The sequence below is a fragment of the Ursus americanus genome, chromosome 26 (assembly GCF_024610735.1).
Source record: "Ursus americanus isolate L20-20 chromosome 26, mUrsAme1.1.p, whole genome shotgun sequence".
Lineage (NCBI taxonomy): Eukaryota > Metazoa > Chordata > Mammalia > Carnivora > Ursidae > Ursus > Ursus americanus.
In genome coordinates, this window is record NC_142152.1 from 22061542 (window position 1) to 22088773 (window position 27232).

General features: G+C 54.2%; 4 protein-coding genes across 9 annotated transcripts in view; 1 reads left to right on the forward strand and 3 right to left on the reverse strand.

Moving 5' to 3' along the window:
- VIPAS39 (VPS33B interacting protein, apical-basolateral polarity regulator, spe-39 homolog) overlaps positions 1-11524 on the reverse strand; it is a 36242-nt gene extending 24718 nt beyond the window's left edge. The window contains exon 1 of one of the 3 annotated variants that reach the window (XM_045807735.2): positions 11436-11524. Coding sequence is in view for 1 of the 3 variants with exons in the window: in XM_045807725.2 (XP_045663681.2) it covers positions 8155-8160 (6 nt within the window). In the remaining 2 variants the exon portion in view is untranslated. Of the gene's footprint in view, positions 1-5994; positions 6062-8154; positions 8215-11435 lie in introns of those variants that run through there. The other 2 variants (XM_045807725.2, XM_087856151.1) reach the window with 2 other exon arrangements.
- On the forward strand, positions 71-8027 carry AHSA1 (activator of HSP90 ATPase activity 1). Its single transcript, XM_045807737.2, has 9 exons — positions 71-209; positions 1567-1757; positions 3647-3729; positions 4129-4246; positions 5338-5426; positions 6265-6393; positions 6871-6972; positions 7464-7515; positions 7632-8027. Exons 1-9 carry the CDS (start codon positions 130-132, stop codon positions 7802-7804), a joined length of 1017 nt encoding a protein of 338 aa, XP_045663693.2. The 5' UTR covers positions 71-129; the 3' UTR covers positions 7805-8027.
- Positions 11525-11706: 182 nt separating the features above from the next.
- Positions 11707-15888, reverse strand: LOC123798863 (uncharacterized). Its single transcript, XM_087856153.1, has 4 exons — positions 15640-15888; positions 14146-14286; positions 13838-13921; positions 11707-11781 (listed from the first exon to the last, which is right to left on the reverse strand). The coding sequence occupies exons 1-4, from the start codon at positions 15886-15888 to the stop codon at positions 11722-11724; spliced, it is 534 nt and encodes a 177-aa protein (XP_087712279.1). The 3' UTR covers positions 11707-11721.
- Positions 15869-27086, reverse strand: LOC148107699 (isthmin-2-like). 4 transcript variants are annotated; one of them, XM_087856156.1, is made up of 3 exons: positions 26398-27086; positions 17437-17682; positions 15869-15931 (listed from the first exon to the last, which is right to left on the reverse strand). In XM_087856156.1, exons 1-3 carry the CDS (start codon positions 26521-26523, stop codon positions 15920-15922), a joined length of 384 nt encoding a protein of 127 aa, XP_087712282.1. In that variant the 5' UTR covers positions 26524-27086; the 3' UTR covers positions 15869-15919. The 4 variants fall into 4 exon arrangements, 3 of the variants coding, with proteins under 3 accessions (XP_087712282.1, XP_087712281.1, XP_087712280.1); XM_087856155.1 differs by lacking the exon at positions 15869-15931 and adding an exon at positions 17179-17298 and having other exon boundaries at positions 26398-27070; XM_087856154.1 differs by lacking the exon at positions 15869-15931 and having other exon boundaries at positions 17375-17682; positions 26398-27068.
- Positions 27087-27232: the final 146 nt, after the last annotated feature.

Here is a 27232-nt window from a genome sequence, read left to right on the forward strand (position 1 = left end):
AAAGCAAGGCAGGAGGTTCTACGGCCGCTTCTAGTAGTTTCCAGGCGCTGCCGGGCGGCTGGGACCAGGCGGTCCTGAGGCTGTGGCTGTGGCTGCTCGGGACCTGGTGGCGGTGCGACAGGAGAGCCGATGGCCAAGTGGGGTGAGGGCGACCCACGCTGGATCGTGGAGGAGCGGGCGGACGCCACCAACGTCAACAACTGGCACTGGTGAGGGCCAGCGGGCCAGGCCGCGGGAGCGCTCCGGCCCGACCAGGGTTGCGGGTCCCTAGAACCTTGGTCGGAACAAAGCCAGGGCCCGGGCAGCCCTACCCGGAGATGGGCGTGGGTTCTTCCTGTGGCAGGGATCCGAAGTCCCAGGTCCCTCGACACACCGCCACCTGCCTCTGTTTTAGTGTTTGGAGGGCAAGGGGGCGACGGGGAGGGCTGCACCCAGAGGTGGGGTTCCAGAGATACGAGAACATAACCTCCTAGCCTATGCGTCCAGCCTGAGCGGGGACATGCTTCACACACGTGGCCGGAGGAGTCAGTGAGACCCATACCGCCGTGGATTGTGTTGGGAGATTGCTGAGTTAGGCTGGGGGCCGCGGGGCCGAAATTGCTATTTTGCGGCTTACCGGTGAAATTCAGAGTCAGTCGTAGGGGACCACTGCCTAAGTCTAGAGGGCAAAGGTTCGGAACGTGTTCTAAAGGTGCTGAGAGCTTAGTGATGCTTAAGATGCCATGGCCTCTCACCCGGAACTATTCATTTGCTTGTGTTGTAACTCCCGGGACTGCCCCTGGTTGCCGGGCAATCATGGTTTTATAACGTAACCAGTTTTAAAAGCCTCTTCTCCTTTATGAAATTAAAAGTACTATTTCCTTATCTTTTCACTCCACTGAACTTTGTTCACACTGTCTTTACTGTGTTTTTACTTTGTAGCAGTTCTTTTCACTGCTGGTTTCTCTACTATTTAGTACCTTGGGAGGCAGAGAGTGATTTTTCTTCTCTGTATCTCAGCCTGGCTCCTCTCCTCTTAACATACACAGAGTGTTTGATCTAATTTTTGTTTGTTTTGAAGTCCTGACTTACACTGTTTCCATGGCCATCTAGAGGACACAGAATGTGTAGGGGATTTTTAGCACCACCCGAATTTGACAGGTCAGAACACTGTACTAATGAGGTCAAGATTATCAGTTTATCACTTACTGGACTTGTTAGCTAAATACTGCATTCTGCCCCCCACTCTTGTACTCCTGACCTCAGCAGGATGGTCACAGTTTTCCATTTGGTCAAACGGGGGCGCCGTGTTTAAGTGTCAGAGACTGACCCTAGCACCATCATGCTGAGAAAGGAAAGCATCATTTCCCGTTTGACTTGTAACCATTCCATGCAGCCGTTGTCTTTATTGACAATAGGATTCCTTGTCTTCCTAAAAGAGGATAACACGTTTGTGGATGTACTGGAGTGGGACTGATCTTTTCAAACTATGTGTCAGGCCTCTTTTAACCTTGGATTCTCTTGCACAGAGCAAGCAGTGTATCTTTCATTTGGCTGCTGCTGCATAGCTTTATTTCTGTTTTGCAGGACAGAGAGGGATGCTTCAAATTGGTCCACGGATAAGCTGAAAACACTGTTCCTGGCAGTGCGGGTGCAAAATGAGGAAGGTAAATGTGAGGTGACAGAAGTGAATAAGCTTGATGGAGAGGCATCCATTAACAATCGCAAAGGCAAACTTATCTTCTTTTATGAGTGGAGCGTCAAACTAAACTGGACAGGTAAGTCTATGCCAGGCTGTTAGGATCAACATTAACCGCATTTTGGTTGACCTGTTGAGGAGCTGGGGAGAACAGTTTGGGTAAAGTTAGGAAGTCTTCCAGGGAGACAGTGCTGCTTTGGAGACCTGTAGCAATCAGCATTGGGTGCCAGAATTTCTCTGCTGCTTTGGGACACTAAATGCATTTCCTCCCCTGGGGAATCTGACAAGTCCCCACCAGTGAAACATTTGGGCCACTGAATCTTTGGGCCACATAATATGTTACGAAATTTTATATAAGGTAATATTTCTCAGACTAGCTAACTTTTATCTCTTGGGTGATTGATTTAAAGGTGAGGGGTGCCTGGGTGGCGCAGCGGTTAAGCGTCTGCCTTCGGCTCAGGGCGTGATCCCGGTGTTATGGGATCGAGCCCCACATCAGGCTCCTCTGCTATGAGCCTGCTTCTTCCTCTCCCACTCACCCTGCTTGTGTTCCCTCTCTCGCTGGCTGTCTCTATCTCTGTCAAATAAATAAATAAAATCTTAAAAAAAAAATAAAAAATAAAGGTGGGAAGGGGGATTTTTTTGGTCTTGATCTTTTTTTTACTTTCTCCGGTGTGAGTCTACCGGTTTCGACTACTATGCTAATGAAGTTTGTACGTGACTATAATTTGGGGCAGTTTTATTCTCTAGTTTATGTCCCTTCTGTGGTGGTATTGGCAAAGAAATAGAGCCATGTATATGCCCCACCTAGATGTTCTAATAGTTGGGAGGCTGAATTTTAAAAGGCACTAAAGCTAAAGGAATACATGTAGGGGGCAAAACATAAAATAGATATATACTTCAATGAGCATTTCTCAAGTAAATGGTAATAAAGAAGGGAAAAGTAAATCTATCTGTTCATAAGTTTTTTAAAAAAACTACTGAAGTACAGTAGTCTGAAAGGACCCTTACATGCCCCCTTGCCCAGTCCTCTTTTTAGAGATTGAGAAGCTGAGGTCGAGAGAAGTGAAGATAAATGTCTTGTTGGTTAATTCTGAAATATAGTCAGTTCTGCTATAACGTCACCCATGTGTTGTAAAAATCACCATAGTGTGTGAAGTTGCTCAACCAATACTACAGGGCTTATGGGGGAGGACAGGGTTAGGGACAAGACACAGTACTCAAACCCTTCATTGGTGACACGTTTTTTAAGTGTAGGAAGTAAAAATTGATAGCACAGTTCTGCACATGTTCGATGGGAAGAAATACATAAATAATAAACATGCTGCTTTACCTTGAAAGAGACCCGAAGTTCACTCGGGAAAGTGGGCATCGGGAGGGTTGCAGCACGCGGGTTACTGTAAATTGGCGGAAGGAGGGTCAGCTGAAATCAGAGGGAACGGTCTGACACCAGTGTGGGTGGCATGGCTCGTAACACATGGGGAACTGAGGTAGCCAGTAGAGAAAGGTCTGGGAAGTGTGTGTCTCATTCCTGTGCAGCGCCTTTCAGCTGGTGTGGTTTGGTGTGTGTTCACCTGGTATTTCTCAGAAATCCCGTATTAGCAAGCGTGAAATTCATACTGTGATCACGTTGTCCCCTAATATGTCAGTCGCACTGGAATAAACTTCTGTTTCCAGAACAAGCATCTCAGCAGAACTGACTGTCTCGATTATTGACCCGAATTCTCCCTGGCAGAATTCACACTAGTGCCACATCCACTTAGCTCTCAGTCCCATGCAGTAATAAAACAGTTGGCCTCAACAAATTTAATGAGGAAAGACATTTCTTCTGGGGAAGTGGGGAGAGGGTTGATTGCATCTGGTGTTCTCTTCAGTAATTCCAAAGAAGTATAAGCAGAGGAGTAGTTGGGACTCCAGAGCAGACTTTGCCTGCAGGAGAGACTAATGACATTGCATTACTTTTGACAGGTACCTCTAAGTCTGGAGTGCAGTACAAGGGACATGTGGAGATCCCCAATTTATCCGATGAAAACAGTGTGGATGAAGTAGAGGTTTGTGCTTCCTAATTCCTCATCTGAGTCTTCCACATCCTCTATTCTCAGATGAGAAGAATGACCTGTCATTCACGATTAAAGCCCAGGCTGGGTCCCAGCATTCAGAACCTCAGTCTGCAGAGGATTTTCTAGGTCTGTGGTGCCGTGGGGAGCTGCCAGCATAGCTCATGCTATTTAATGACTCTATCTTAGCTAGTAACTTGGGTTCTAACGTTAGCCACCGTGGCTTTGGCAGAGAGAACTCGAGAAAGAACACTCCTGGGGACTGGAAAAATACCCCAGCCCTCACACGTTTCCTTTGGAAATGTCAGCAGTTCTCTCATTGCGCGGCATCCACATTCCACACTGTGGGTGCCCCTCAAGTTATTTACCACCTACTTCTGATCTTTCACTCAGATTAGTGTGAGCCTTGCCAAAGATGAGCCTGACACAAATCTCGTGGCCTTAATGAAGGAAGAAGGGGTGAAACTTCTAAGAGAAGCAATGGGAATTTACATCAGCACCCTCAAAACAGGTATCCCTTGAGTAGTTCTGTATGCCTTCAGGAAGTAGCTCCTCCCACCCCCAGCCAGCAGACTCTGATTAAGGGGCCTGACCGTCCTTTCTTTGACAAATGAATAAAAATTTGGGGGGAGGGGGCTTATTTCATCTCCAAGTCAGTCTATAAACTCAATAAGGGAAAGATTTAGATGTGGGTTGTCTGATACATTGACTGTTGAGCTCTTGAAATGTGGCTAGTCCAAATTGAGTTGTACCATGAGTATAAAATACAGTGGGTTTTGAGAACTTGGTACAAAAAAAGAATGTGAATGATCCATAGCATTTTTATATTGATAACCTTGAAACGATTGTTTGGATATATTGGGTTAAATATATTATTAAAATTAATTTCACTTGATCATTTTAACGCTATAATGTGGCTACTGGAAAATGTGAAACTGTGTGAGGCTGACCTTGTGTATCTGTCAGACAGCGCTGATCTAAAGACCCGGCGTCCCCAGACTCAGCACAGTGCTGGACTATCTTTGATAAGCATCCTCCAGGGACACTTAGGGGGTCATTAGGTAGCAGTTAGCTCAGTTCTCCCCCGAGAATTCCAGTTCTGCCAGTGTGTTCTCTTCTTGGTGTCGGAGTACGTAGCATGGCTGTCAAAGGGAAACAGCATAGAAGGTGACCCCTCTTTTGGTGGGAACTCGTGCTCTGGTGCCGAAACTAGTCATGGCTGCTCTACAGAGGTAAGGCAGAGTGGAGAAGGGGGACTAAACCTGCATCCGTGGGCATCGTGCCCTCCTCTGAAGTCATTGCAAGGGCCACTACATTCATTCACTCCTATCCATAGTAGATCTCGTGTACATTTAACAAGTTGTAATGCTTCTAATGGAGTCGGGTTCAGAACAATCCTAGTTAACATTCTGTATTCTACAGCATATGCTCAGATACCTGTCTGGCATAGACCAAAAGGTAAAGGCATGAAGTAGAAAGACTCTTCTTTCTCTGTTATGACCTCATTCCGGGGTAAGATGGCCATGTGTGTCAAACTCTAAAGAAGCCCCAAATCTCAGCTACTAAGAAATAACTTCAGGAGTGGGGATTTTATCTTTTCAGAGTTCACGCAGGGCATGATCTTGCCTACGATGAACGGGGAGTCCGTAGACCCAGCCGGGCAGCCAGCACTGAAAACTGAGGAGCGCAAGGTAAATAAATGGTGTTTCCATGTGCTTTTCTGTCTGAGTTTAACCTCCAAGCCAGAGCGGCATGTGATCTGCCCATGGTGCGTTACACGGAGTCCGCAGTATGTAGTTGTTTATCCGTCTCTCTTTAACCTGGTTTTTATTCTTTTAGAACAGACTTCTAGAGCAAATGGGAGCTCTCAGGGGCTTCTGAGTTTGAGTCTTGATTACATTTAACACCAGTTAGGAGGTTATGAACACAGGATCGTGTTTACCTTATATATGGCTTCGATATTACTTCTAAGTGGGGTATTGCTTTTTCCTACTTTCATACTGGAGGTCTCATGAAGGTCCTGGGGTTAGATCACTACACTGACCTGTCAGAAAATGGATCGATCTCACCACATTTGCCGGGTGAGCAAATATTTTTTGTGGAGATGGAACCTGTGTGGTTCAGGCTCAGCACTTGGTCTGCTGCCCTGTTGCCCTTTTGTCAGCACAGTGAAGGGAATTCCAGAGGGAAGCTGGCTGCTTCCAGCTCTTTAAGCACAGACTTTTTCTTTGAAAATTACACTGAGTGCCTCAGAAATACCTCATGATTGGCCCCATCCTTTGGTCAGTGGGGTTCTCAGTGAGTCTCTCTCCTCCTTCACCCGGAGCGGTGTTTTCAGTGGGAACTGAGGATATTCTGGGCAAGTCCCCCTCATGACTGCAGCATCCATGCACATCCCCTCCAAGCCCCTGGGATAGTTAGCACTAGAGGCAAAGACATTTGTGAGGATGAGTAACAGGCCTGTCCTGGAAGCCTCGTGAGTGCCGGTTTCCCCATCCCTTTCAACCTTTCTCACTGCCACCTCCACAGGCTAAGTCTGCTCCTTCAAAAACCCAGGCCAGACCTGTTGGTGTCAAAATCCCCACTTGTAAGATCACCCTTAGAGAAACCTTCCTGACCTCACCAGAGGAGCTCTATAGAGTCTTTACCACCCAAGAGGTAAGTATAATCCTGTCCTTCAGGCCTCATGGCATCTGCTCTTGTGGGGTGACTTGGGTTGCGGGCACGTCCCCTCTGTGTGCAGAGCGGGTACTGAAAAGTGGAGCTGTGAGGTTTTCCCTCCTACAGGCAGAGGAAGAGGAAAAACCCTTCTGTTCACCCTACTCAGCAAAGTGGCTATGCCTCCTTTTTCCTCCCATATACTAGTTTTGGGTGGTGTGAGTGGGCACCACGGGAAGCATTCTTGTCAGAGAAGGGAATGGATCTGAAGGAATGACATCCTGGATTCACAAAGCACTACGCAAGTCAAAGCCTTGAGTAGTGGCTGTTCCTTCGTAGTGGAACAGAATAGAACCTGGTCATTGGGCAGAGTGGTACCTTTGGAATTGAGAGCTGAGGTGTGGAAGTGTCAGCTGGCATTTGCCTGTGGGTCCCACTGAGAGGGACGTCTTCTTCCTACCTCCTTTTTTTCCACAGCTCGTTCAGGCCTTTACCCATGCTCCCGCAATGTTAGAAGCAGACAAAGGTGGGAAGTTTCACCTGGTAGATGGCAACGTCTCTGGGGAATTCACTGATCTGGTGAGTGCCTGCTAGCCCCAAACCCAGAGTGTAGTCTCCGGTCAGAAGAATATATTGTTCCTTCTTTTTCCGGCTCCATAGGTCAAATTTAATCTCTCTGGTTAGTAAAAGCTCATTTTTGATTTTCAAAAGAACGTTGCAGTTAAATTCTCTTGCTTTCCTAGGATTTTTTTTCCTCAGTGGAGTAAAATTAGTTCTTCCTGAAAAAAAAGGCTTTGTGGAAGAGGGGTCATATATATCGGTGGGTGGTGGCTTTCCATTTGCAGCACTGAAACGTCACCTGGGCACAGCCGAGCCGACCCGACTTTGGTGGCAGAGAAATGGGGCTGGGATTGGTCAGAAGCCTCCAACTCCACAGTCGTCTGCTTTGTGCCCCTAAGTGGTGGAATCGCACAGATGATAGACTCCGTACGAAAGGCAGATGGCTGCTTCCAGCTAGGCTCAGGGATGTGGTGGTCCCCGGTACAGACTGATCTCTTTGATTATTTTAGGTCCCCGAGAAACTGATCGTGATGAAGTGGAGGTTTAAATCTTGGCCAGAAGGTAAGTATACGGATTTGCTCGTGGCCGTTAGCCCCAGAACTCGTTCTTTTTCCCTCGTCTCAAATCCTGATGGAAACCCTGGATCTGAAACCTCCCTCCTCTCTGCCTTTCCCCAGGGCACTTTGCCACCATCACCTTGACCTTCCTTGACAAGAACGGAGAGACTGAGCTGTGCATGGAAGGCAGAGGCATCCCGGCCCCCGAGGAAGAGAGGACGCGGCAGGGCTGGCAGCGGTACTACTTTGAGGGCATCAAACAGACCTTTGGCTACGGCGCACGCTTATTTTAGGGCTGGCAGCAGGGGGCAGCCCGCTCCTTCGGTCCAGCCCTCTCCTGACTGGGGCTTGGGACTCCCAGGATTGCACCATCCCAACCACTAACTTGGGGCTGGGGCCCCTTCCCTCCACGTATACCTGGGGTTTGTGCATGTTTTCTGCTGGGTGGGATCAGAGGGCGATTTCTCTTTTATGTGTACATACGCTAAATAAACGTAATTTAAAAAACGTGCATAACCGGAAGCCTGTGCGGACGGGGTGGCTGGTATTAACGAGTTCCCTTGAAGATAATTAAAGGGAAAAAAACAGGTTTTGTTTACATTCTGGCTAAGGGTAGAGGCGTGAAGGAAAGCCTGCGTCTCACCAGCATTCCTGCGCTCGTCTCCTTTCTGCAGACGGGTCCAAAACTGCTGCTCCCCTCACGGACAGAAGACAGTGTGGGAGGGTGCTCTGGGGTAAACCGTGCCAGAAACCTTAATGCCGGCAGAGGTGGCGTCCCGGGCTCTCCTCTCTGTGTGGCCTCTCAAATCCTCCTGCGGGAGCAGACGAGCACGGGGTGCTGCTGTGAGCTGCGGAAAGCTGCCCACGCTGTGGCAGGGGAACGGTGGGCCTCAGGTTCACGGCTCCTGCTTACCGAGCAGTTACTAGGTTCCGGATGCTAAGTAGCCCCCTTGCGTTAGTTCATTTAACCCCCATAACAGCCTTCTGGAAAAGACACCACCAGGATTTCTGTTGTGTAAGAGTCTAAGCCCTGCTTTGCTTCAGTAATATCCCAGACCCTGCAGCTGCCATTTAGCAGAGTTGAGATTGGGAACAAGGACTGTAACTTGCAGAGCCGGTGCTCGAGCCTAAACCACTGTGCCTGCTGCCCTGTCGCTGGGTTCGTCCCCTCAGAGAGCTGCTGTATTTCTAGGGTGTTGGGCATCCCTCCCGGAGTAGAAACTTCCAGGCCTCTTACTACTCCCAGAAAGAGGAATACATGAACGTTCTTGTTAAGAGTATTTCTTAAAATACCTGGTTCCACTAAACAGGTTTACGGAGCACTGACCAAGTAGTGGGGATATGTTCAAATGGGGTTCCAGCTGCCACGTGGCAAGAGAAGCAACTACCCCCCCCTCCCCCCCACCAGGAGGGTCACTTTCCTGGACCAGCCCTGCATCCCGCGGGAGTCTGTGCCTGCTAACCCAGACCCTGGGCCTCCTGCAGGCACAGCTATTTCCTTCATCTATTTTTGCCTCTTTTATTAGGTGGCAGCGAGGCCTGCGGGCTAATCTTCCCAGCGTGACTTAGCCACAACATTGTAGTTAAAATAAAGGAGAAAACCAGTACTGATGGGGATCATTTAGACCCCTGAAAGCCACTTTTGGCTTGAATTACTCAAAGGAATGGTGGATTGAACTAATTAGCATCTAATTTGGCATTAGATCCGCCTCCTAAGGGTCCAAAAAGATGCCTTTTGATAAAGAACCCGGACTGAAGCTTGAACCAAATCTAGGGGCCGCTCCTAACAGACTGCCCCTCCCCAGAGACCAGTCACAAACAAAGGAGCCCTTGCATACCCGACAGGAGAGTTAACCAATTCTATAGAGTTCTTGAAAAAAATCTGAAGCAGAGATGACAAACACCTTAAGAAAAACCAAAGCACCGGGCAAATCACCCATCACGTGACACGCTCAGTGACAGTTCACATCCCCAGTGTTGCTGACGGGCTGCTCCAATTTTTACCACGGCCATTTTACTGATAGTGTTTTTGAGCCTAGAAAGCAGAACGACAGAGCTAAAAACAAAACCGTGGACTTGATTGGACTTGGGTTGAATGGCGCGCCTGCCTAACAAATGGGGCAAATTTTCTCACCTATATGATGGGTACAATACGTACCTTATCAGAGCGTTAGACAGGACACATACAGAAGCACCGGCACTTGGTGGCATCTGGCAAACATCACCTACGAACGGCTGGACTCCAGAGCCCAAGTGTCTTCCCTGGAGCAAGACTATTTTGAAAAGATAGTTAACTGGCCAAATGGCGAATCATAGGCCACGGACTCACCTCGCTCAGAATCACCTGGGGGAACCTGTTAAATTCAGCAAATTTTATGGACTCTTCCCCTAATTGGTTCTGACTCAGTGTGGGGTGTAACCCATAAACCTAAGAATAAATACCACAGGTGATATTGAGGTCAGGATGCAATTTGAGAAGCACCCCAACCTGTTAAGAAAATCTAACTGTAACGGAGGAGCCCAAAGAAGCCCGTTTGGGACCTTTTTGTGACTAACAGGACAAGGCTCTGAAACACTGTCTTCCAACAGACAAGGGAAGTCGGCAGGATCTGGCCGGGCTTGTACCACTGGTTGTTTTAAACCGTAGTAAGAATTCAATCTGACCCGTCTTACCCAACCTAAGACTCTAGGAGATACACCAGACAGAGAAAAACTGGGCAAAACCATCCTGGTGACCGGGGCAGCTAAACCAGAAACGGCGGTGGTGGTCCTGCTGCATGCATGGCCACAGAGGGCTCCCGGGGTTTGGGACAGGAAGAACAGCGAGTCAAGACAGTGACCTGACCAACACTGGACCCGAACAGGAGGAGGGGGCCCCTCCTGGGCCTGGTACCGGCCGCGCCTGAAATACTCCCTTTAGCAGGGTCAGTGACCTCTCCGTCACTGTTTCTCCCCATACACACCCGTGCCCTGAGCCCGCAGCCACCTGCACGGCAGCTCTTCCTCCTTCGTAGAGTTTGAATTAACACCATTTTATAGCTGACCTGCTCCCCAGCCCCTTCAAGGCTCCTTTCCTTCTGTCATCTGTGGCCTGACATGGTAGCAATTTCGCCTGTCACTTAGGTTACAGATCAAAAATGTGGCTGGCTAAATTCAGTTCGGGTTAACAGACAACCACTAGGAACAGATTAAATTTAGACAATGTGTGTAAGTGTCAAGTTATATTAGAGAGGAGGAGAATTAGCAGATTCCTATGAAAACAGACTCTGGGGGGCGCCTGGGTGGCTCAGTCATTAAGCGTCTGCCTTCCACTCGGGTCATGGGTCATGGTCGGGGGTCCTGGGATCGAGGCCCTCATGGCATTGGGTTTCCTGCTCTGCGGGCTGCCTGCTTCTCCCTCTCTCACTCCCACTCCCCCTGCTTGTGTTCCCTCTCTCATGCTCTCTGTCAAATAGTATCTTTAAAAAAATTTTTTTTAATTTGAAAACAGACTCTGGGATGTCTTTATCTTCTTAATTTAACAAAAAGTTTCTGCCAGAGCACCTCAGTGGCTCAATCAGTTGGGTGGCCAATTCTTGATTTCAGCTCTGGTCATGATCTCAGGGGTCCTGGGATCGAGCCCCACATCGGTCTCCATGTTCAGCGGGAAGCCTGCTTCTCCCTCTCCCTCTGCTCCTCCCTCTGCTCACGCTCTGTCTCTCAAATAAATTAAGTTAGTAAATAAATAAATAGAAGGGGTTTCTGCTAAAAGACAATTAAAATATGCCTGTGCTAATAATCATGTTCATTGCCCCAGATGAGAAAAAGGGAGTGAACGTGGATCCCATCTGGTGACTTGAGACCCAGGCCTCTCTGGCCCTGTAACAGTTCAGCTACACCACAGTATTTTCAGACTGTGGTCCAGGACCAGACTAACAAACTTACCTCTAGGTGTGATGGTTATGGAAACATCTGGCTCTCTGAGCATCTCCAGGTGGTGGACACACTTGTCTCATCCTCCTTCCTGATGTGTCTCTGTTCTTCCCCAAGTGCCAGGGGTGAGAGTGCAGGGTCTGTTAAGGGTAGCAACCAAGGCAGGGTCCAGGTCCACTTCCATCATCTTACAGGTGTAACCCTTTGGGCAACTCTGCGTCGGATCCCACGGCAGCAAACCACTTCCTCTGCCATGTGCCATTTAGCTCTGACTTAGAAGTCCTCCTGTCCACAAGAACTAGCGAAGGTGCCCGTGTCCCTGAGGTCCAGCCAGCTCCTCCCTTTCTCCCACGCAACCCTGTAGGAGTGTGAGTTGGGATAACTCACATTTACACCCAATCTCCGCACTCCAGTTCTGCCTGCCCAGCTGGGTTAAGGAGAGGCAAACACAGCCCCGGGGGGCTTGGCCTGGGCTGCAAACAGGGCTCCCTACACCCCTGCGGAGGCTCCAAATTCTTCATCAGACAGAATTTGAAAATAAAGTGCTTTATTGCTGAGGGTCACAAAGAGCTTCAGGGCAGCTGTCTAGAGGCTGAGGTCCCCACCTTTCGGCGCTTTCGTGAACAGGACAGTTGGGACCACAGCACTTCCAGTCCACAGAAGGCAAGGAAGTATGGTTCGGGGGTGAGGGGACAGGTGTGTAGGAGAGCCGATTACGTGCCTCTCTTCCCAGCTCTGAGCTCAGTGCCTTCAGCAACATCAGCTCGGGAGCCTGAAGTGGGCCGTGGTGGGAGCGTTTACACCACAGAAATCGTCCAAATCTGGGCTTGCCTGCCACCAACCCTGTCCAGAGAACTGGTTTACCAGTTCACGGTGGGGCACACCCTCCTGAGCCAATTCTGAGCCCGCCCCAAGCCGCGCCATCTCCCAGGCCTGCACATGCCTACAACCCGAACAGAACAGAGGTGCTGGACAAAGGAAGGGACCTGCATTGGTTGACCTATTCCCTGCCTGGAGCCAGCCCTTGTCTCGGCCGCCTCAGCCTGTCTGTCCACATTTGCCCCCACGGATTCACTTCAGCCCTATACCCGAAAGGCAGCTCAGAGCCGAAGGTAACCTGTTATGGACTAGGCCCTGGTCTGTGGTGGCTCCCAGCAGAGGTGGGGCAAGAGGGCCTCGTGCAACCACCCAGAGGTAAGGGGGGGCTGCTCACTAGGCTGGCTGCCAGCCTGACCAGGGGCAGCTGTCGGGCCTCGGGACCCGGGCCTCCCACCACAGGTCCTGGGACTCACGATGTGCGTGGAGAGCCAGCGCAGGGGGAGAGGGAAGAAAACGAGTGGCCAGGCTGGGACACTGCCTCCCAGCGGGCCGGAGAAGGCAGTCCCCCACATACCCCCCCAGGAAACGTAAAGCGAGCAGCCACAACTCAGAATGGATGTTGGCCAAGGGGCTGGAGGCAGGGGCTGGAGGAGGGGCCTAGAGGCTGTCCCTTCACGTGCTGGATGGTGGGAAGGAGCTGGGCTCTTGGGGAAGGAGCTAGGGTGGTTGGGGGCAGGGACCACTGTTTTAAGCAGTTGGTAAGAAAGTGTCCCACTGTCTTCACCATTGGTCCATTCTTATTCTTACCTCCACCGGTCTCAGGCTCACTCTGTCTCTCTGGGCCCCCTGCGGCCCCCTCTGTCTATGCTGGCCTCCTCCATTCTCTCTCCTTTGGGAATGTGGCCTCTAACACATGGCTCCTTTCTCTTTGCTCCAGAACTTTGGGGGCACGCTCTGCCGCGTAGTGCTCAAGCTGGTCACATGTGTCTCTCCTCCTAAGACCTGAGCTCCTCGAGGGCAGATCCCCGGCCCCACACAGTGCCAGGCGCACCCCACCGGCTCGGGAGCTTCACAGTACTGAGTAGGCCCCACCCACAAGGGGGCCTGTGGGCAGCTGCCTCCCTCCTCGTGGGGTGCAAGTGACACCAAGATGCAGAACGTCCTAGCAAAAACAGCCTGCTCTCAAGCTGCTGGAAGGGGCAGTTCCGGAGTTCCGGCCCCTGACCTGTTTCGGACAGCACCCCTTCCCACACAGAGCCTGCCGGGGAGCCTCCAGAGTGGCCGGGAGTGGAAGCCAGAACATCGCCATGCCCTCCTGCAGCCAGCCAGAATCTGCCCCACGGACTGGCCTCCAAGCGCTGTGGCTCCCATCAGGACCTTCTTCCCAGCAGGAATGTCAGTCTGGGAAAGGCCAGTGGCCGGGTTAGCGGGACTCAGAAAGGCTAGGGCCCCTTCGCTGGGGAGGCTCATCTTCCAGCCGGAACAGCTACTCTGTCTCCATGGACGGAGGCGAGATTCCTGTCTGTGCAGAGACGCTCCCCTCCCAGACAGGTGCTCCCCAAGCCCCCCGGAGCACGGCCTAGCTCCCCACTGACCTGGGACGAGTATGTCCGTAGCATTATGGGCCAGGGGCTGCCACCCCTCATTGGGGAAGCCCAAGGGGTCCTTGTCCTCAGTGCCTTTGGGAAGAGAGGAGGCCAGGCTGCTGGGGAGGCCCAGCCCTCACTAGGCTCTCAGTGCCCACAGCATCTGGGCTAGGCCTGGGCCGAGGCCAGACCACCGCCTCGGTGAGCTGCCTGCCTCCCTTCTCCGGGCCCCGCCCTCCAACAAGACCCGCATTCCCAGGGGACCGAGCCCAGTGTCTAAGTGGCCGCCTCTGCAGGCCCCGGGGCTCTCGTCTCACCAGGACAAGGGGGCAGGTCGCAGGCACGGGACTCGGTGGCAATGCAGGTGAAGCCGCAGGGCCGAGTCCTCCTCTGGCTCCCGCTGCTGCAGCTCCCACTGCAGGGAGACCAGGGGCTCCACTCCGCTGGAAGCTCATAGTCTGGGTCAAGGCAGGGAGCCCGGGGTGAGCGAGCACAGCCCACAGGGAGCATCGGTGCCAATCAGCAGAAGGCGCCCCTTCCTCAGGAGGACGCCGCCCGCGCCAGGGCTGCCGGCCCCGTGGACGAAGCCTGGGCTACATTTCAGCCCCCACCTGTCCCTCAGCGGGGCCCCATGTACAGCGGACCCCCCTGCCAATCACGTCGGTCAAAACCACGGCTGACAAGACTGCCCTGGCGCTAGGATAGGAAGGAAGATCCTGACTTCCCACGTTCGGGACCCAGTCCTGGCCCGAGGAACCTGCCGTACACCATGACAGCACGTGCAGACCACCGTTGTGCCGGGCTGGGACCTGGGGGTGTCTCTGTGGAACCTCCAAAGTCCTGACACAGCTGGCTCTCTCCTCACTTCCCAGGCAGGTCTGAGCAGACGGGCACCAAGAGTTTAAGGACAATTAATGGAAGAAGAGCGGAAAGGCATGCAAATTCTGCCAGTTTACATTATTTTGGTGAACTGGGGCAAGGCTGCCGGGCCTTAGTCTTCATCATGGCACCGCCGTCCAAGGACGACACGCCAGGGCCCTGGGGAGAATGGCTGCAACTGTGCCTGAAACACGAAGCATGAAACTGCAGTGCAAAAAATGAGAATGGCCGTCATGGGGGCTGGGCAGGCGTGAGGGGGCGTTTTCTGGACAGTCTGGGCTGTTATGTTGTTTTCCGATAAAAACAGCCAATATTTACTTGACTCTCTGCCGGCACTTTAAGTGTATTAACTCACTTCATACCCTCTACACCCAATCTTATGTAGTAAGGGTTGTGTCATTCTCCATTTTAGAGAGGAAGGACATGAGGCACAGAGAGGTTGAGTAACTTGCCCAAGGTCACTCAGCTGGTAGGTGGCCCAGCCAGGATGCAAACCTCACATAGTCTGAACATGAGGTCAGTTGTGAGTGGTGGGGTTTATAGCATTCTCCAATTTGTTGGCAACTGAAAGATATGACTATAAAAATTAACAAATGTTCGTTTTGCTGAGGGGGTCTCAGGGCTGTTGTGAAGGTCAGATGTTTGGGGAAAGAAACTGCGAATTTTGCAAGCTATGGGTAATGCTGCTACTTAGGGGGCGATGGTGTCTGTCCACGCCTAAGCTCCTGGTCTCCACAGCTGCCCCTGCTCGGGAAGCTCTCAGGCCTCTCTCTAGCCCATTCCCTCTCAGGACCTCCAGAGGCAGCAGCCGGGGATGCCAAGATGGGGGTGCTCACCGTAGCCGGCTGGACCCTTGCAGGCCCAGTCCCCAGGGGCCAGCCAGCCCCGCTCCCAGCTGCTGGTGGCGCCACTGAACCCAGGGTCCTGCTCACCGCACTCTTCCTCGTCGCCGTCCTCCTGGCCTCACTCTGGCCGTCCTCTGCAGGGTAATCGCCTTCCTCTTCCTCCTCCTCCTCCTCCTCTTCTTCCTCTTCTTCTCCTGGGGCTCTGCCCTTGAGATCAGTCCTCCCCTCCTCGCCCTCCAGGTAGCCCCAGAACAGGGGCCAGAAGAGCTCCTCGGCAGGCAGCCAGCGTGAGGCACCCTGGGGCCAGCGGCTGCTGGGCTTGGCCAGCAGGTCCATCTCCACCCCGGCCTGGGGACCCTCCACCACCTCAATGGTCACCCTGCAGAGGGACAAGCACAGGCTGGCCGGTGAAGGAGGGCTCAGAGCAGGGACAGGAGAGATGACAAGTGTAGGCGGCAGGGGCAGAGGCCCTACCTTCCCTCCAAATCAGCTCATTTTCGTCACCAACCTTCCTGGCCTCCCAGGGCATATGGGGTCACAGTTTAAGACTTGGCTGTGCATCAGAATGCCCTGGGTGTTCCAGACTCCCTGACCCAACCCTAGACACCTGTTTAACCACCTGAGGTGGGGCCAGGCGTGGCGGCTCTAACACTGTGCCAGGATAGAGACCTCTCGCTTAAGAGATGCTGGCTGTGAACTGCGGCTCCATCTGGGGCCGCTAACAGCCCTGGGGCTCGTTGTGGGACTGGAAAATAATAGCGAAGACAGCAAACTCCCATAGCGGGCCCCGGCTGGGGAGGTGGGAAGGGGACACAGAGGGTGCAGGGGGGCAGGGATGTCCCCTCACTCGTCACATGGTGGACAGAAAATAAGAAACATGAAGTCATTTATGTGAAAGTGAATTCTGAAAACATTATTTTTGGCTATTACAAAATAATATGAGGGGTGCCTGGTGGCTTAGTCGGTTACCTGTCTGCCTTCAGCTCAGGTCACAATCTCCAGTCTCCGGGTCCTGGGATTGAGCCCCGCATCGTCGGGCTCCATCGTCAGGCTCCCTGCTCAGCAGGGAGTCTGCTTCTCCCTCTCCCTCTGCCCTTCCCCCAGCTTGTGCTCTCTCTCTCACTTTCTCACTCATGCTCTCTCTCAAATAAATAAATAAAATCTCTAAAAAAAAATGAAGTTACTGAACAAAATTTGGGGGAAAACCAGCAAAATATAATGAAAAAAATTAAAATCTTTGACAGATAACATTTTGATGATTGGTGTTCCAGGTTTTACACACACACACACACACACACGCACACACACACATATATGTGCGCAGACACATATACTTTTAAACAATTTAAGAATATTAGATTCTACACTTTTTTGTGGCCTTTTCTCTTCTGATGAAAGTGTTTGCAAACCGCAGGTGCTGCACCAAAGGCAGAACTACCACCAGGGACTGAGGATCGGCAGTGGGGAACATAAACTAGAGTCCCACTGGCCCCATAAAGCCCCTCTGGGGCGGCAGCCCCCCCACTATCGGCCCACCCCATTTTGCGTGCAACCGACCCTGCAGGAAGGGTTGGGCCTGAGTGGAGGCCACAAGTCCCTCCTCCCCCAGATTCCTGGGAGCCCCTGCAGCTCACGAAGCTTCTCCACACGTCTGGTCCTCGTGACAGCCCTGCCAGGGCCGTCTGTCCCTTGTCACGGGCTAGAAGACAGGGGCTCAGGGGGCCACGTGTCCTGCTCAGTCTGTAGCTGGGAAGAGAATGAGCATTACCCCCACTATTCCATCTTCCATGACCCTGAACAGGACCCCTGCCCTGCAAGGAATACAGTTCAGCCCAGCTCCTTTCCTGGTGCCCACTGGGCCCACGGCCCTCCTGTAGCTCTCACCTGGATATTGGGGTTCGGGGCACTCAAGTCTGTGTTGGCCAATCTTGGCAGTTTCTGCAGCTCAAGCAGCAAGGGAGTGTCCTCTGGGGTCCTGGGAGGGGCCGCCCTGTCCGGGCTCGGGGCTGCTGGCTCACTGAGCGCCTGGCACCTGTGACGGCGTGGCCCTGACTGCAGGCGGCGGGTTCTGGGGAGCAGAAGGCTCCCCTCTTCTTCCCTAGGAGAGCCGGGATCTGAGGAGGCTGATACCTGAAAGAGAGAGGTGGGAGGGGTGATTGGGGTCAGGGCTCGCCCCAAGTAGACCTGAAGAGGGAGATTCAGGAGCCCTGGGGTCTGTCCAGGCCACAACCCCCCCGTGTGACTATGTATCTGAACATACTGGCTTTACCGCCTCAGAGAAGTGAGGCCATGTCCACAGAGTGCCTGGACAGACGGAGCCAGCATGAGGCATGGCGGGGGCTAAATCAGGTTTCTACACATGGAAGAGACACAGCTCACCTCCTCATTTTACAGATGAAGAAAACTGAGGTCCAGAGAGGGAAGCCTGTGTTTCCAAGTGCAGTTAGCAGACCACATGCCTCAGAGTCCCCCGGGCTCCTGGCCGGGAACAGACAGCGGGCCTCCCAAGTCAGGGCAGGAAGGCCTAGAAAAGCCACAGGGAAGTGAGGGCAGACCTGGGCCTTCCCCCAGCAGGCTCTCCGGCCACTGGCCCTCCCAAGCCGTCCAGGTGGGGGCTGTATTCCTTAGCACCCCTGACCACTGCTACCTTCCTCCGCCTGCCCACCTGGGGCCCGGCACCTTTTCCCACTCCAGGTGCTGGTACAGCTGTCTGCCTGCCAGTTAATTCCCTCCACTGGCCAGTGCCCCCGGGGGAGGGGGGTCCACACCGGAACCGTCCCTGCTTCCGCTCAGACAGTAAGTGAAAGACCCTGCGTGTCTCCGACTCCAGCTGCAGCCCTCACCCGCTCAGTGGGACAGTGGGGCGGCCGTCCACCTACTTCCAGGCTGCCGCCATTACTCAGGTCTCCACAACAGCATGGAAAGAGCACTGCCCAGAGCTGCCTTTATGAACCAGGGGCTGGGAGCCAATGGATCCCAACCCACTCAGTCCACAGCCCTGACCCCATCTCCCACCTCATATCTGAAACGGTGTGAAAAAACACAGGTCTGGACAGTCAGATCAGCCTGGGTTCAAATCCCAGCTCTGCCTCTTACTAGCTCACTCAACTCGATCTGCAAAATGAGGATAATTCCTACCTGGAAGGACTGTCAGAATTTTATTTATCAAATATTTCCACAGCATCTGTGGCACTTTTCTATACACTCGATCACTCATTTCATCCTCCCAACAGCCCTCAGAGGTAGGTGCCGGCTGTCATCCCCATTTGGACAATGGAAACTAAAGCACAGAGAGGGCAAGTCACTTGTCCAAGGTCACACAGACATTTAGTGGTAGAGCCAGGATTTGAACCAGACACCCTGGGCCCAGAGCCCACACCCTTCTTCTTCTTCTTTTTTTTTTTTTAAGATTTTATTTTTAAGTACTCTCTACACCCAATGTGGGGCTCGAACCCACACCCTGAGATTAAGAGTCACACGCTCCACCACAGACATTTAGTGGTAGAGCCAGGATTTGAACCAGACACCCTGGGCCCAGAGCCCACACCCTTCTTCTTCTTCTTTTTTTTTTTTTTTTTTAAGATTTTATTTTTAAGTACTCTCTACACCCAATGTGGGGCTCGAACCCACACCCTGAGATTAAGAGTCACACGCTCCACCACTGAGCCATCCAGGCGCCCCGGAGCGCATACTGCTGACCCTTCTGCTCGGACACTACAGGCAAGAGTGTGGAGAGTCTACTTCACGAATCGGAGGCTTACTCAGTCTAGTGTTTTGCTATGACTTTCTTTCCTTGGGTTGGAAAGAGAATCAGAACCTTCAGTCTCTCCCCTTGAGCCCCTCCCTCCAGGGGTCGGCAGACACCCGGCTCCAAGGCTCCTGCATTAATCTCTGTGGGCCCATCGCGTCCGGCTCTGGAGTCTGCAGCTCAAAGGGCTCTGGTCTGGACAGCCAGGCTGGGTAAGCAGAGGATGGACACATGAGTAACAGAGCAGCTCAGCCCCTTCGCTGGCCAGTCTCGGAGGCCTGGCACATCCCCACATGCTGCCTTCCTGGCAGCTCCCACCCACGACGCCACCAAAGCCCTAACTGTCCCTGTGATGTGGTTCAGCGGCTCCTCTGTCTGTGGCCTCTGGGGTCCAGGGACAGGCAGTCTCAGGACAGCAGGACCTCAGGGTCTGCAGCCTTTCTGGCTGATGTGGATGCCCCTGCCCTGTGAGCAGATAGTTAGGCAGTGGTTCTCATTGAGGACATTTGGCAAGGTCTGGAGACATTTGTGGTTGTCACAACCGGAAAGGGGTGCTCCTGGCACCTTATGAGTGAGGCCTGAGAGCCTACGACACATAGGACAGCCCCACACAAATTATCCAGCCCAGAATGTCAACAAGGCTACAGCGAAGAAGCCCTGCTCTCGGGGTGCCTGGCTGGCTCAGTCGGCAGAGAACCTGACTCTTGATCTCGGGGTCATGAGTTCAAGCCCCACACTGGGTGTAGAGATTACCTGAATACATACATACATAGATAACTAAACTTAAAAAAAGAAAGAAATCCTCCTCTAAAGTCAGGCCGCTTAGGCCTGAATCCCCAAATAGCCTGGCTTCTGACCTGTGGGACCCTGACAGGGGACATAAGTTCTGTGAGCATCGTTATCTGTAAAATGGAGAACAGTGATGGGAAAGAGCTGGTATCCAGCAGGTGCTCAGAATGTGCGTTTCCAGCCCTCTTCCGCCTCTCCACTCCCTGGTGCCCAGGTGGAACAGATGATGAGCAAAGGCCATAGAAACCCCAGCTAATCATCCCAGCCACACACGCCACCCTTCTCTGCAGCTGCTCTCGGGGCCCCCTGCCCCATGTTTCAGGCCCCAGGGAACCCCAGGAGTGCAGTGGAGGGGGGACACCAGTCTTATTTTGTGTTCCTTCGGAAGCCAACCTTGACACAAGAATTCAAGGGCAAGGCATTCCTTCGGAAGGTGATTCCTGGAGACACGAGCAGGGAGTGGGGGAGGGAGTCAGGGACAGGAAGCGGCTAATACAGAAATGCTCCCTCAAGTTAGTGACCACGGGGGACAAGGGGAGCTCAGTCCCATCGAGGGTCTCAGTTATTCCCCCAGAAGAGGGGAGCTGGGCTACGTACCTATAAGCCCTGCCAGTCACTGGTTGAGGGCTGCCGGAGGGAGGAGAGGATTTGCTCCCTGGGCACCTCAGGCTTGCGGTGACAGCTCAGAGCAGCCCTAGTGGCAGTGACAGCCATCTGGCAGCTGGACACTGGCAACGGGATGAAAGGCCTGCAGAGATCCGGGCAGAGCCCCCAGAGCCCTGCCCCGCAAGTGCTGTCTGAGCACATCTTCCCTCCCCAGCCTGGGCCAGGCCCTTGATGTGCCTTCTGCCACCCCAGCTAGACTGCAGGCAGGACTTTTTGTCTGCTTTGCTCCTGGGAAGCCTGTGCCTAGCACAGTGCCTGGTACACAGGAGGAGCTCAATAAATCATCGCTGAGTGACTGAATGAACACTAGCAACCCCGAGGGGTGAAGGCGACTACGTTAACGATGAGCCCACAGGGAGGCTCAGACAGGGTCAGGGATCGACGGTGGGTCACCAAGGTTACAGTACTGGAGCTCGGGTTCAAACTCAGCTCTGCCTGATCTCAACGCCCACGCCTGGGTGCACGCACACATGTGTGGACACACACGACGACAACCCCCATGCACAGCCACCTCTGTATTCACAAAGCACTTCGTGTTCGTCATCGTGCTGGCAGCTCGTGGTCACGGGTGTAGGCTGGAGGCCCCACAGCCTGGGTTCCAATCCCGACTTGTACACTTAGGAGCTGTGTGACCTTGGGCAGGTCAACTTAATCTGCCTTAAACTCTGTCTTCATAAATGAAGAGAACAGCAGTCTCTGTCTTGTGTGGTTGCTGAGTTAGAACGAGGGCTGCCTCAAACACGGCCAGCGTGCGGTGAGCCTCACCTAGGGGTGGTGACGGATGTTTCTAGAGAGACAGTACCCCTCCGGCCAGGCACTGTTAGTTCTTTACATCTTAGTTGGCCTGAGGTCCCCAGCCACCGCGGATGTGGGAACTCTGGGGGGTGTATTCCCATGGCCTGAATTCTGAGGTTCCAGCACATTTAAGAACACCTGTCTTGTCCCCCAGGACCACCTCCCCCATCTGTTACCCTCGCACGTGGAGTTTCACGCAGGTACAAATATCCAAGTCCGTTCCTTGCAGGAATGGCATCAACGCCCAGATAGACATCAGATATGTAGACATATACCAAGATCTACCCCCCCCATTCTCTCTCTCTCTCTCTCACACACACACACACACACACACACACACACACACACACGCACGCACATACACACACACACCCTCCCTGGCTTGGCCAGGCGTGAGCCCACCTGCTAAGCTGCTTCAGCCCCCTCACAGTGCCGCAGGGGTCAGGAACTTGCTCTGGATAGTGAAACCCCGCGGCCAGGCGCAGCCCGGCACCCCGCTCCCCACAGCCCCAGCAGTCCAGGCCCACGGACACAGAGCCAGGCTGCACACAGTCACCCTGGCCTCCCAGGAGGGGCTGGAGACCTAGCACTCAACAACACTGCCTCTTCCAGGCCAGAGGGCCACAGGTGGAGGAGGGGGCTGGACTTCCCCCTCCAGCCCACCCGGTCCCCAGCGGAGACCTCGGAGCTCCTCCTTGTCACCAGAGTACTAGTGACAGGGTGGGTCCTGCCAGGCCAGACTGGCTTCGTGCTGTGTGCCCGAGTCCTCGCACAGGCTCGGCATCTGACCGCTCCGTTGCTGGCGTCTTGAAATGCTTCGAGGGGCGCCTGGGTGGCACAGCGGTTAAGCGTCTGCCTTCAGCTCAGGGCGTGATCCTGGCGTTATGGGATCGAGCCCCACATCAGGCTCTTCCACTATGAGCCTGCTTCTTCCTCTCCCACTCCCCCTGCTTGTGTTCCCTCTCTCGCTGGCTGTCTCTATCTCTGTCGAATAAATAAATAAAATCTTTAAAAAAAAAAAAACAACTTTGAAATGCTTCGAGGCCCCACATTCTCATTCTGCACCTGGCCCTCCGATGACGTAGTCAGTGCCGCCAAGCACACTCGCTGAATTCTCACCCCCTTGGGGCGGGTGCTCGTGTCACCCTCTCCTCATAGCCGAGGCAGCCGAGGTTCAGTGAGGTGCGGTAATTTGGTTGGGGTCACCCAGGGGGCTGGCGGAACAGGACTCGAGGCAGGTGGTCTGGCCGGAGGGGCCGTGCCCTTGTCCCCTGTGCTTGGCCAGCTCCAAGCAAGGGCTGCACCTGCGGGTTCGCTGACTGCCGCTCGGGGTGCACAGTGTGCCGAATGACCAGAACACTACAGCACGATGTTCCACTCTTCACACCCACCCCTCCGTTTGATCTTCAGAACAACCCAGTGAGAGGCAAAGGGGAGGAACGAGATTGGGAGACCAAGAGCCAGAGACAAGAGGACTTGCCCGGGACGGCCAAGCAGCCCAGCCTCCTGGCCCCCCTTCCTATTCTTCCCTTTCTCCCTCAACCAGCTTTCCAGTAGTTCCAAATTCTGAGCAGGAAGAATGTTCCGGAGGGAGAGCGATGGTCACAGTCAAGGTCCAAGGAGGTAGCCAGCGGCTGGGGGAGGCTGAGGGTGAAGCCACAGGCTTGGCATCACAGACACCTGGGTTCCAGTCCCCCTTCTGACACTCACTCACTGGCTGGGCTAGAAAGTGGGCCCCCCCCCAACCAAAGAAAACCGACCTGCAGGAACATATCTGCTTCCTGGTGCCCTGGCCTGGCAGGTGAGACCTTTCAACCCACCACGCCCCTCCTGCAAGCCAGCCCTTGATGCCAGGCACCTGGCTGGATGACACCCAGGCCCAAGTGCTGACTAAGCACCCCAACCATATGTGTCACGCTGCCCCAGGCCCGCAGGCTCCTTCCTCTGCGCCTGAGCTTGTCACTCTCAGCCCGTCCCTCATGCGAGCGTCCTTCCGTGGGGACCACGTCCCTGCTGCTACAGCAGGAACGCCTGCAGCTCCGTCCCATGGGGGACCCTTGCTGCGGAACAGTCCATGCAGCCTGGAAGAGCCGTCCTCTCTCACTTCTCTCTTCCCTAATTCTCATCTCCATCACCCTCCCGTGGCCCCAAGTTCCTCAACTCTTCCCCCCGCCTCAGGTCTTCCCTTGCCTGCCCAGGAGGTGGTGGGTGCCACGGCAAGGGGTCCAGGGGTCCCGGAATTAAGCCAAGCTGGGTTTCAATCCCAGTTCACCGCTTACTAGTTGCAGACGATGGGTTAGTTATTAGGTCCACCATCGTTTCCTCATCCCTAAAATGAGGAAAACAAGACAAGCAACACAAAATGCTAGGCACTGTGGCTGTCTGGGTGGTGGTCGGACCCTTACTAGAGTGGAAGACACCCAAGGCACAGCTCTGTCATTCTTTGCCCGTCTATCACCCAACAAATCCTCGTAACGACGATGCCACGCACATGCACCATGCTTCCTCGCCCAGCAGGCCATCCAACAGAATGGGCTCTCTTACTCCCATTTGATTCTGGGGGTAAACTGAGGCTCAGCAACAGGCCTGCCCAGAGAGAGGGTGGCACACTTTTTTCCTGATGCTGATGATTTCAAGACTTTTCAAGACTTCAGATGAGCAGGCTGGGGGGTGTCATGCAAAGACGGACCATACAGTCCCTGGTAGAGCTCTCGAAATGACAGCCCAGGCTGCCAAGCTCAGTTAAGCTTACCGGCTCTGTGCCTTGATTTTTCCCTCTGGAAAATGGGAATAACAAGCATGTCAGAATGGTGCAACAACGAGGTAACATCACATAAAGTACTTTGCACGGACTCTGCCAGGCCCAGAGAAGGCTCGCTTCCCCTCAGTCAACCCGTACCTTTAGACCCAGGGCGGGGGGTTATGTCCTTCAGCTGCTTCTTCAAAGTCTTTGGAGTTGTCAGTTATTTCTGACCAATCACCTAAGCCCTTAGAACAGCATTCTGCCTTATCCCAACGTGATTTCTTAGCTAACACCTTGCTGGGGAACAGCTTAACACACATCACGCAGGCTTCGGAAGCAGTGTTGGAGCTAGACGGGATCACGGAGATGACTTAGCCTCTTATTCTAAAAGTCAGGAAATCATCCACAGTGAGTCATACATGAGTTAACGACCCACTGGGACCAGGAGCCCAGGCCCTGGGCTCCAACCTCTGTTTTTCCTTCATGGCACTAACTTGCTTTAACATGTCTTTGAGGGTTCTGCCAGGCCCTATTCTAGGGCTGGGGATATGACTTTGGCTCTGAAATAACTCATCCTCTAGGCTAGTCTTGGGGCAGATCCGGCAAACATACCACAAATAATCACAATACAAAGCAGTAAGTACTAAAACAGAAACTATGTCAAATGAGTAGGGGGAAAAATGTCAATTCAATTCATTTTATGACCAGTGTCATCTCCACCTAGGAGGTGGGACTGGCCGGAGGCTGTCGGGTTCTTCTGGATTTGTCTACAGCAGTGGTTGCCGACAGTGGTCGGGGCAGGGGTGTCCCTCAGGAAACACTGGGCAATGTCTGGCTCCGTCCAGGCTGGGTGCTACAGGCACCTAGTGGGTCAAGGCCAGGCACGCTGCTGAATATGCACAATGCACAACAAAGAACTATACAACCCGAGATGACAGGAGTACGGGGCCGAGAGGCTCTGGTCTATAGGACGTGCTCTCAACAAGGAGCAAAAACTGGACACTGGGGGCAAAAAAATCTTGGCTATTACAACAATTTGCAACACATTAAAGTGCCATAGTACACAGACAGTATATTCATGGTATTAAAATTTCAGTGGAAGAGGCACTTAGGGGGAAAAATATCTAAAAGTCTCCTTAGGAAGGCAGCATTGAAAAAAAGGTGGATGAACACCAGTCCACAGAGACCCCAAGTGTAGGCAGGCCCCTGCTTCCCACCGCCTCTGGAAGGCCTCAGCAGCCTGGGCACTACTAGCCCCCCAGGCTGGGCGTACCACTCACCCACCAGTCCCCTGCACCCGGCTGGGCCTCTCAGTGTCCTCCTCTGGAAAATGGGAAGAAGTACTCTGTCCTCCTCCTAGAAGAGCTCAGTGCATGGGAGGAGCCAGGACCCCTTGCCACACCAGCCTGCATACCCTGGAACAAGGGTTTTGTCCCCACGGGGATGAGTGTCCCCTGCAGTCCACGGAGGAATGGCTGGACTGCTGACCCTGGTGTAAGGAGGCAGGTTTTGACAGATCGTGTTTCCTCTCCACGTCTAAACCACTCTTTTTCAACTCGCTCCTCTGTTTTCAGTCGCATCCCCAAAGCCCACTCACAGGCCACCCAGAAAGCGCCCCCCCCATCACGTCTTAGCGACCTCTTCTCTTCCAAGTACATAGTCATATCAAGGTCCCTGGCTAATACTACTCCCCAGCAAGTTGAAAGCCCCCACTCACTACCTCATCTCATCTCCATTCACACCCAAAGGGACTCAAATCCTTTGCAGGTCTGATTTGAGGCTGCACCGGCTGGTTATGCGGCCGGTCGAACCTCAGCATCTCCGCGCAGCGCCGCGTTCCCCTCCCACCTCCCGGCTCCTCTCGGAGCGCGCCCCTGGACAAGGGGGCTGCAGGAGAGGTTCGCTCAGGGCGAGGCAGCCGCGGGCGGAAGAGGCCGGGCTGTCCCGCGGGGTCCGCGCCCGGCGCTCGGCCCAGAAGTGGAGTCTCTCCCCCGCGCGCCCGCCGCCCGGCCGGGACGGGGGCTCCTGCAGGTCCGGCGCACCTGGCCCTCGCTCCGCGCCCGCCCTCGGAGGTCGCCGCTCGCGCCCCGGCCCCGCCGCTCACCTCCGCCAGCCTCGCGGGGCTCCGGGGCCGCGGCTTCTTCAGGGGGAGCGCCCGGCCCGCGGCCAACAGCGCCGCCAGCAGCACCACGCCGACGAGGAGCCCCCCGCGGCCGGGCAGGCGAGGCATCGTCTCCCTCGCGGCGCTACTCCGCTCCGCGCCTCCGCGCCTCCCGAGCGGCTCCCGCGCGTCCCTTCGCGCCCGGCCTCGCCTCCTCCAGGGGAGGGAGCGCGCGGACCGCGGGGGCGCGCGGGGTTCGGCCGGGGGACCGCGGAGGAGGGGGCGGGAGACCGGCGGCCGCGGGGGCGCGCGCGGCGGGGGCGCCGCGCCTTTCTCGGGTCAGCGCCCGGGACGTCGTCCGCCCTTCCCGGAGGGGCGGCTCCTCGGCGCGCCCGGAGAGTCCCGGCCCGGCGGGCGGCTCCCTTTGATCTGGCCGCCTCCTGCCCTCTGTGCCCGCCGCTATCGCCGTCGTGGCCCCAAGCGAATTCCTGGCGGGGGGGGGGGGGTCGCAGCCCTCCCGCCCAGCGCTGCGGCTGCTGCGGGTCACCCTCCTCGCGGGCGCGCCGACGACGCCGGGGCACTCGGAGCGCCAGCCGCGCGCGGGAGCCCTCAACTCCTGGGCAAATGTTTATTTGTACCTCGAGGTAGGTTTGCTCGGGGACGAAGGCCAGGAAGTCACTCCCCCAAGGCTCCCCCAGCGACTCTGCCGGAAGTAGAGCCCGGAGAAGCACCTGCCACCGTGCAGCCGATTTCCTCGGGATGTTCGCAGAGCACTTCAAAATCCCAGAGAGACTTGAGACTCAGATGTGAGGGTCAAGTCCCAGAAGGACAGCCAGCA

Coding starts and splice junctions, on each gene's coding strand:
- LOC123798863 (XM_087856153.1), bottom strand. CDS start 15,888: ATGGACCTGCTGGCCAAGCCCAGCAGCCGCTGGCCCCAGGGTGCCTCA. Junction 14,287..15,639: donor CGGCGACGAGGAAGAGTGCG/GTGAGCAGGACC, acceptor GCCTTGACCCAG/ACTATGAGCTTCCAGCGGAG. Junction 11,782..13,837: donor TACGGACATACTCGTCCCAG/GTCAGTGGGGAG, acceptor ACACTCCTACAG/GGTTGCGTGGGAGAAAGGGA.
- LOC148107699 (XM_087856154.1), bottom strand. CDS start 26,523: ATGCCTCGCCTGCCCGGCCGCGGGGGGCTCCTCGTCGGCGTGGTGCTG. Junction 17,683..26,397: donor GCCCCGCGAGGCTGGCGGAG/GTGAGCGGCGGG, acceptor TCTCTCTTTCAG/GTATCAGCCTCCTCAGATCC.
- AHSA1 (XM_045807737.2), top strand. CDS start 130: ATGGCCAAGTGGGGTGAGGGCGACCCACGCTGGATCGTGGAGGAGCGG. Junction 3,730..4,128: donor ACAGTGTGGATGAAGTAGAG/GTTTGTGCTTCC, acceptor TCTTTCACTCAG/ATTAGTGTGAGCCTTGCCAA. Junction 4,247..5,337: donor CATCAGCACCCTCAAAACAG/GTATCCCTTGAG, acceptor TTATCTTTTCAG/AGTTCACGCAGGGCATGATC.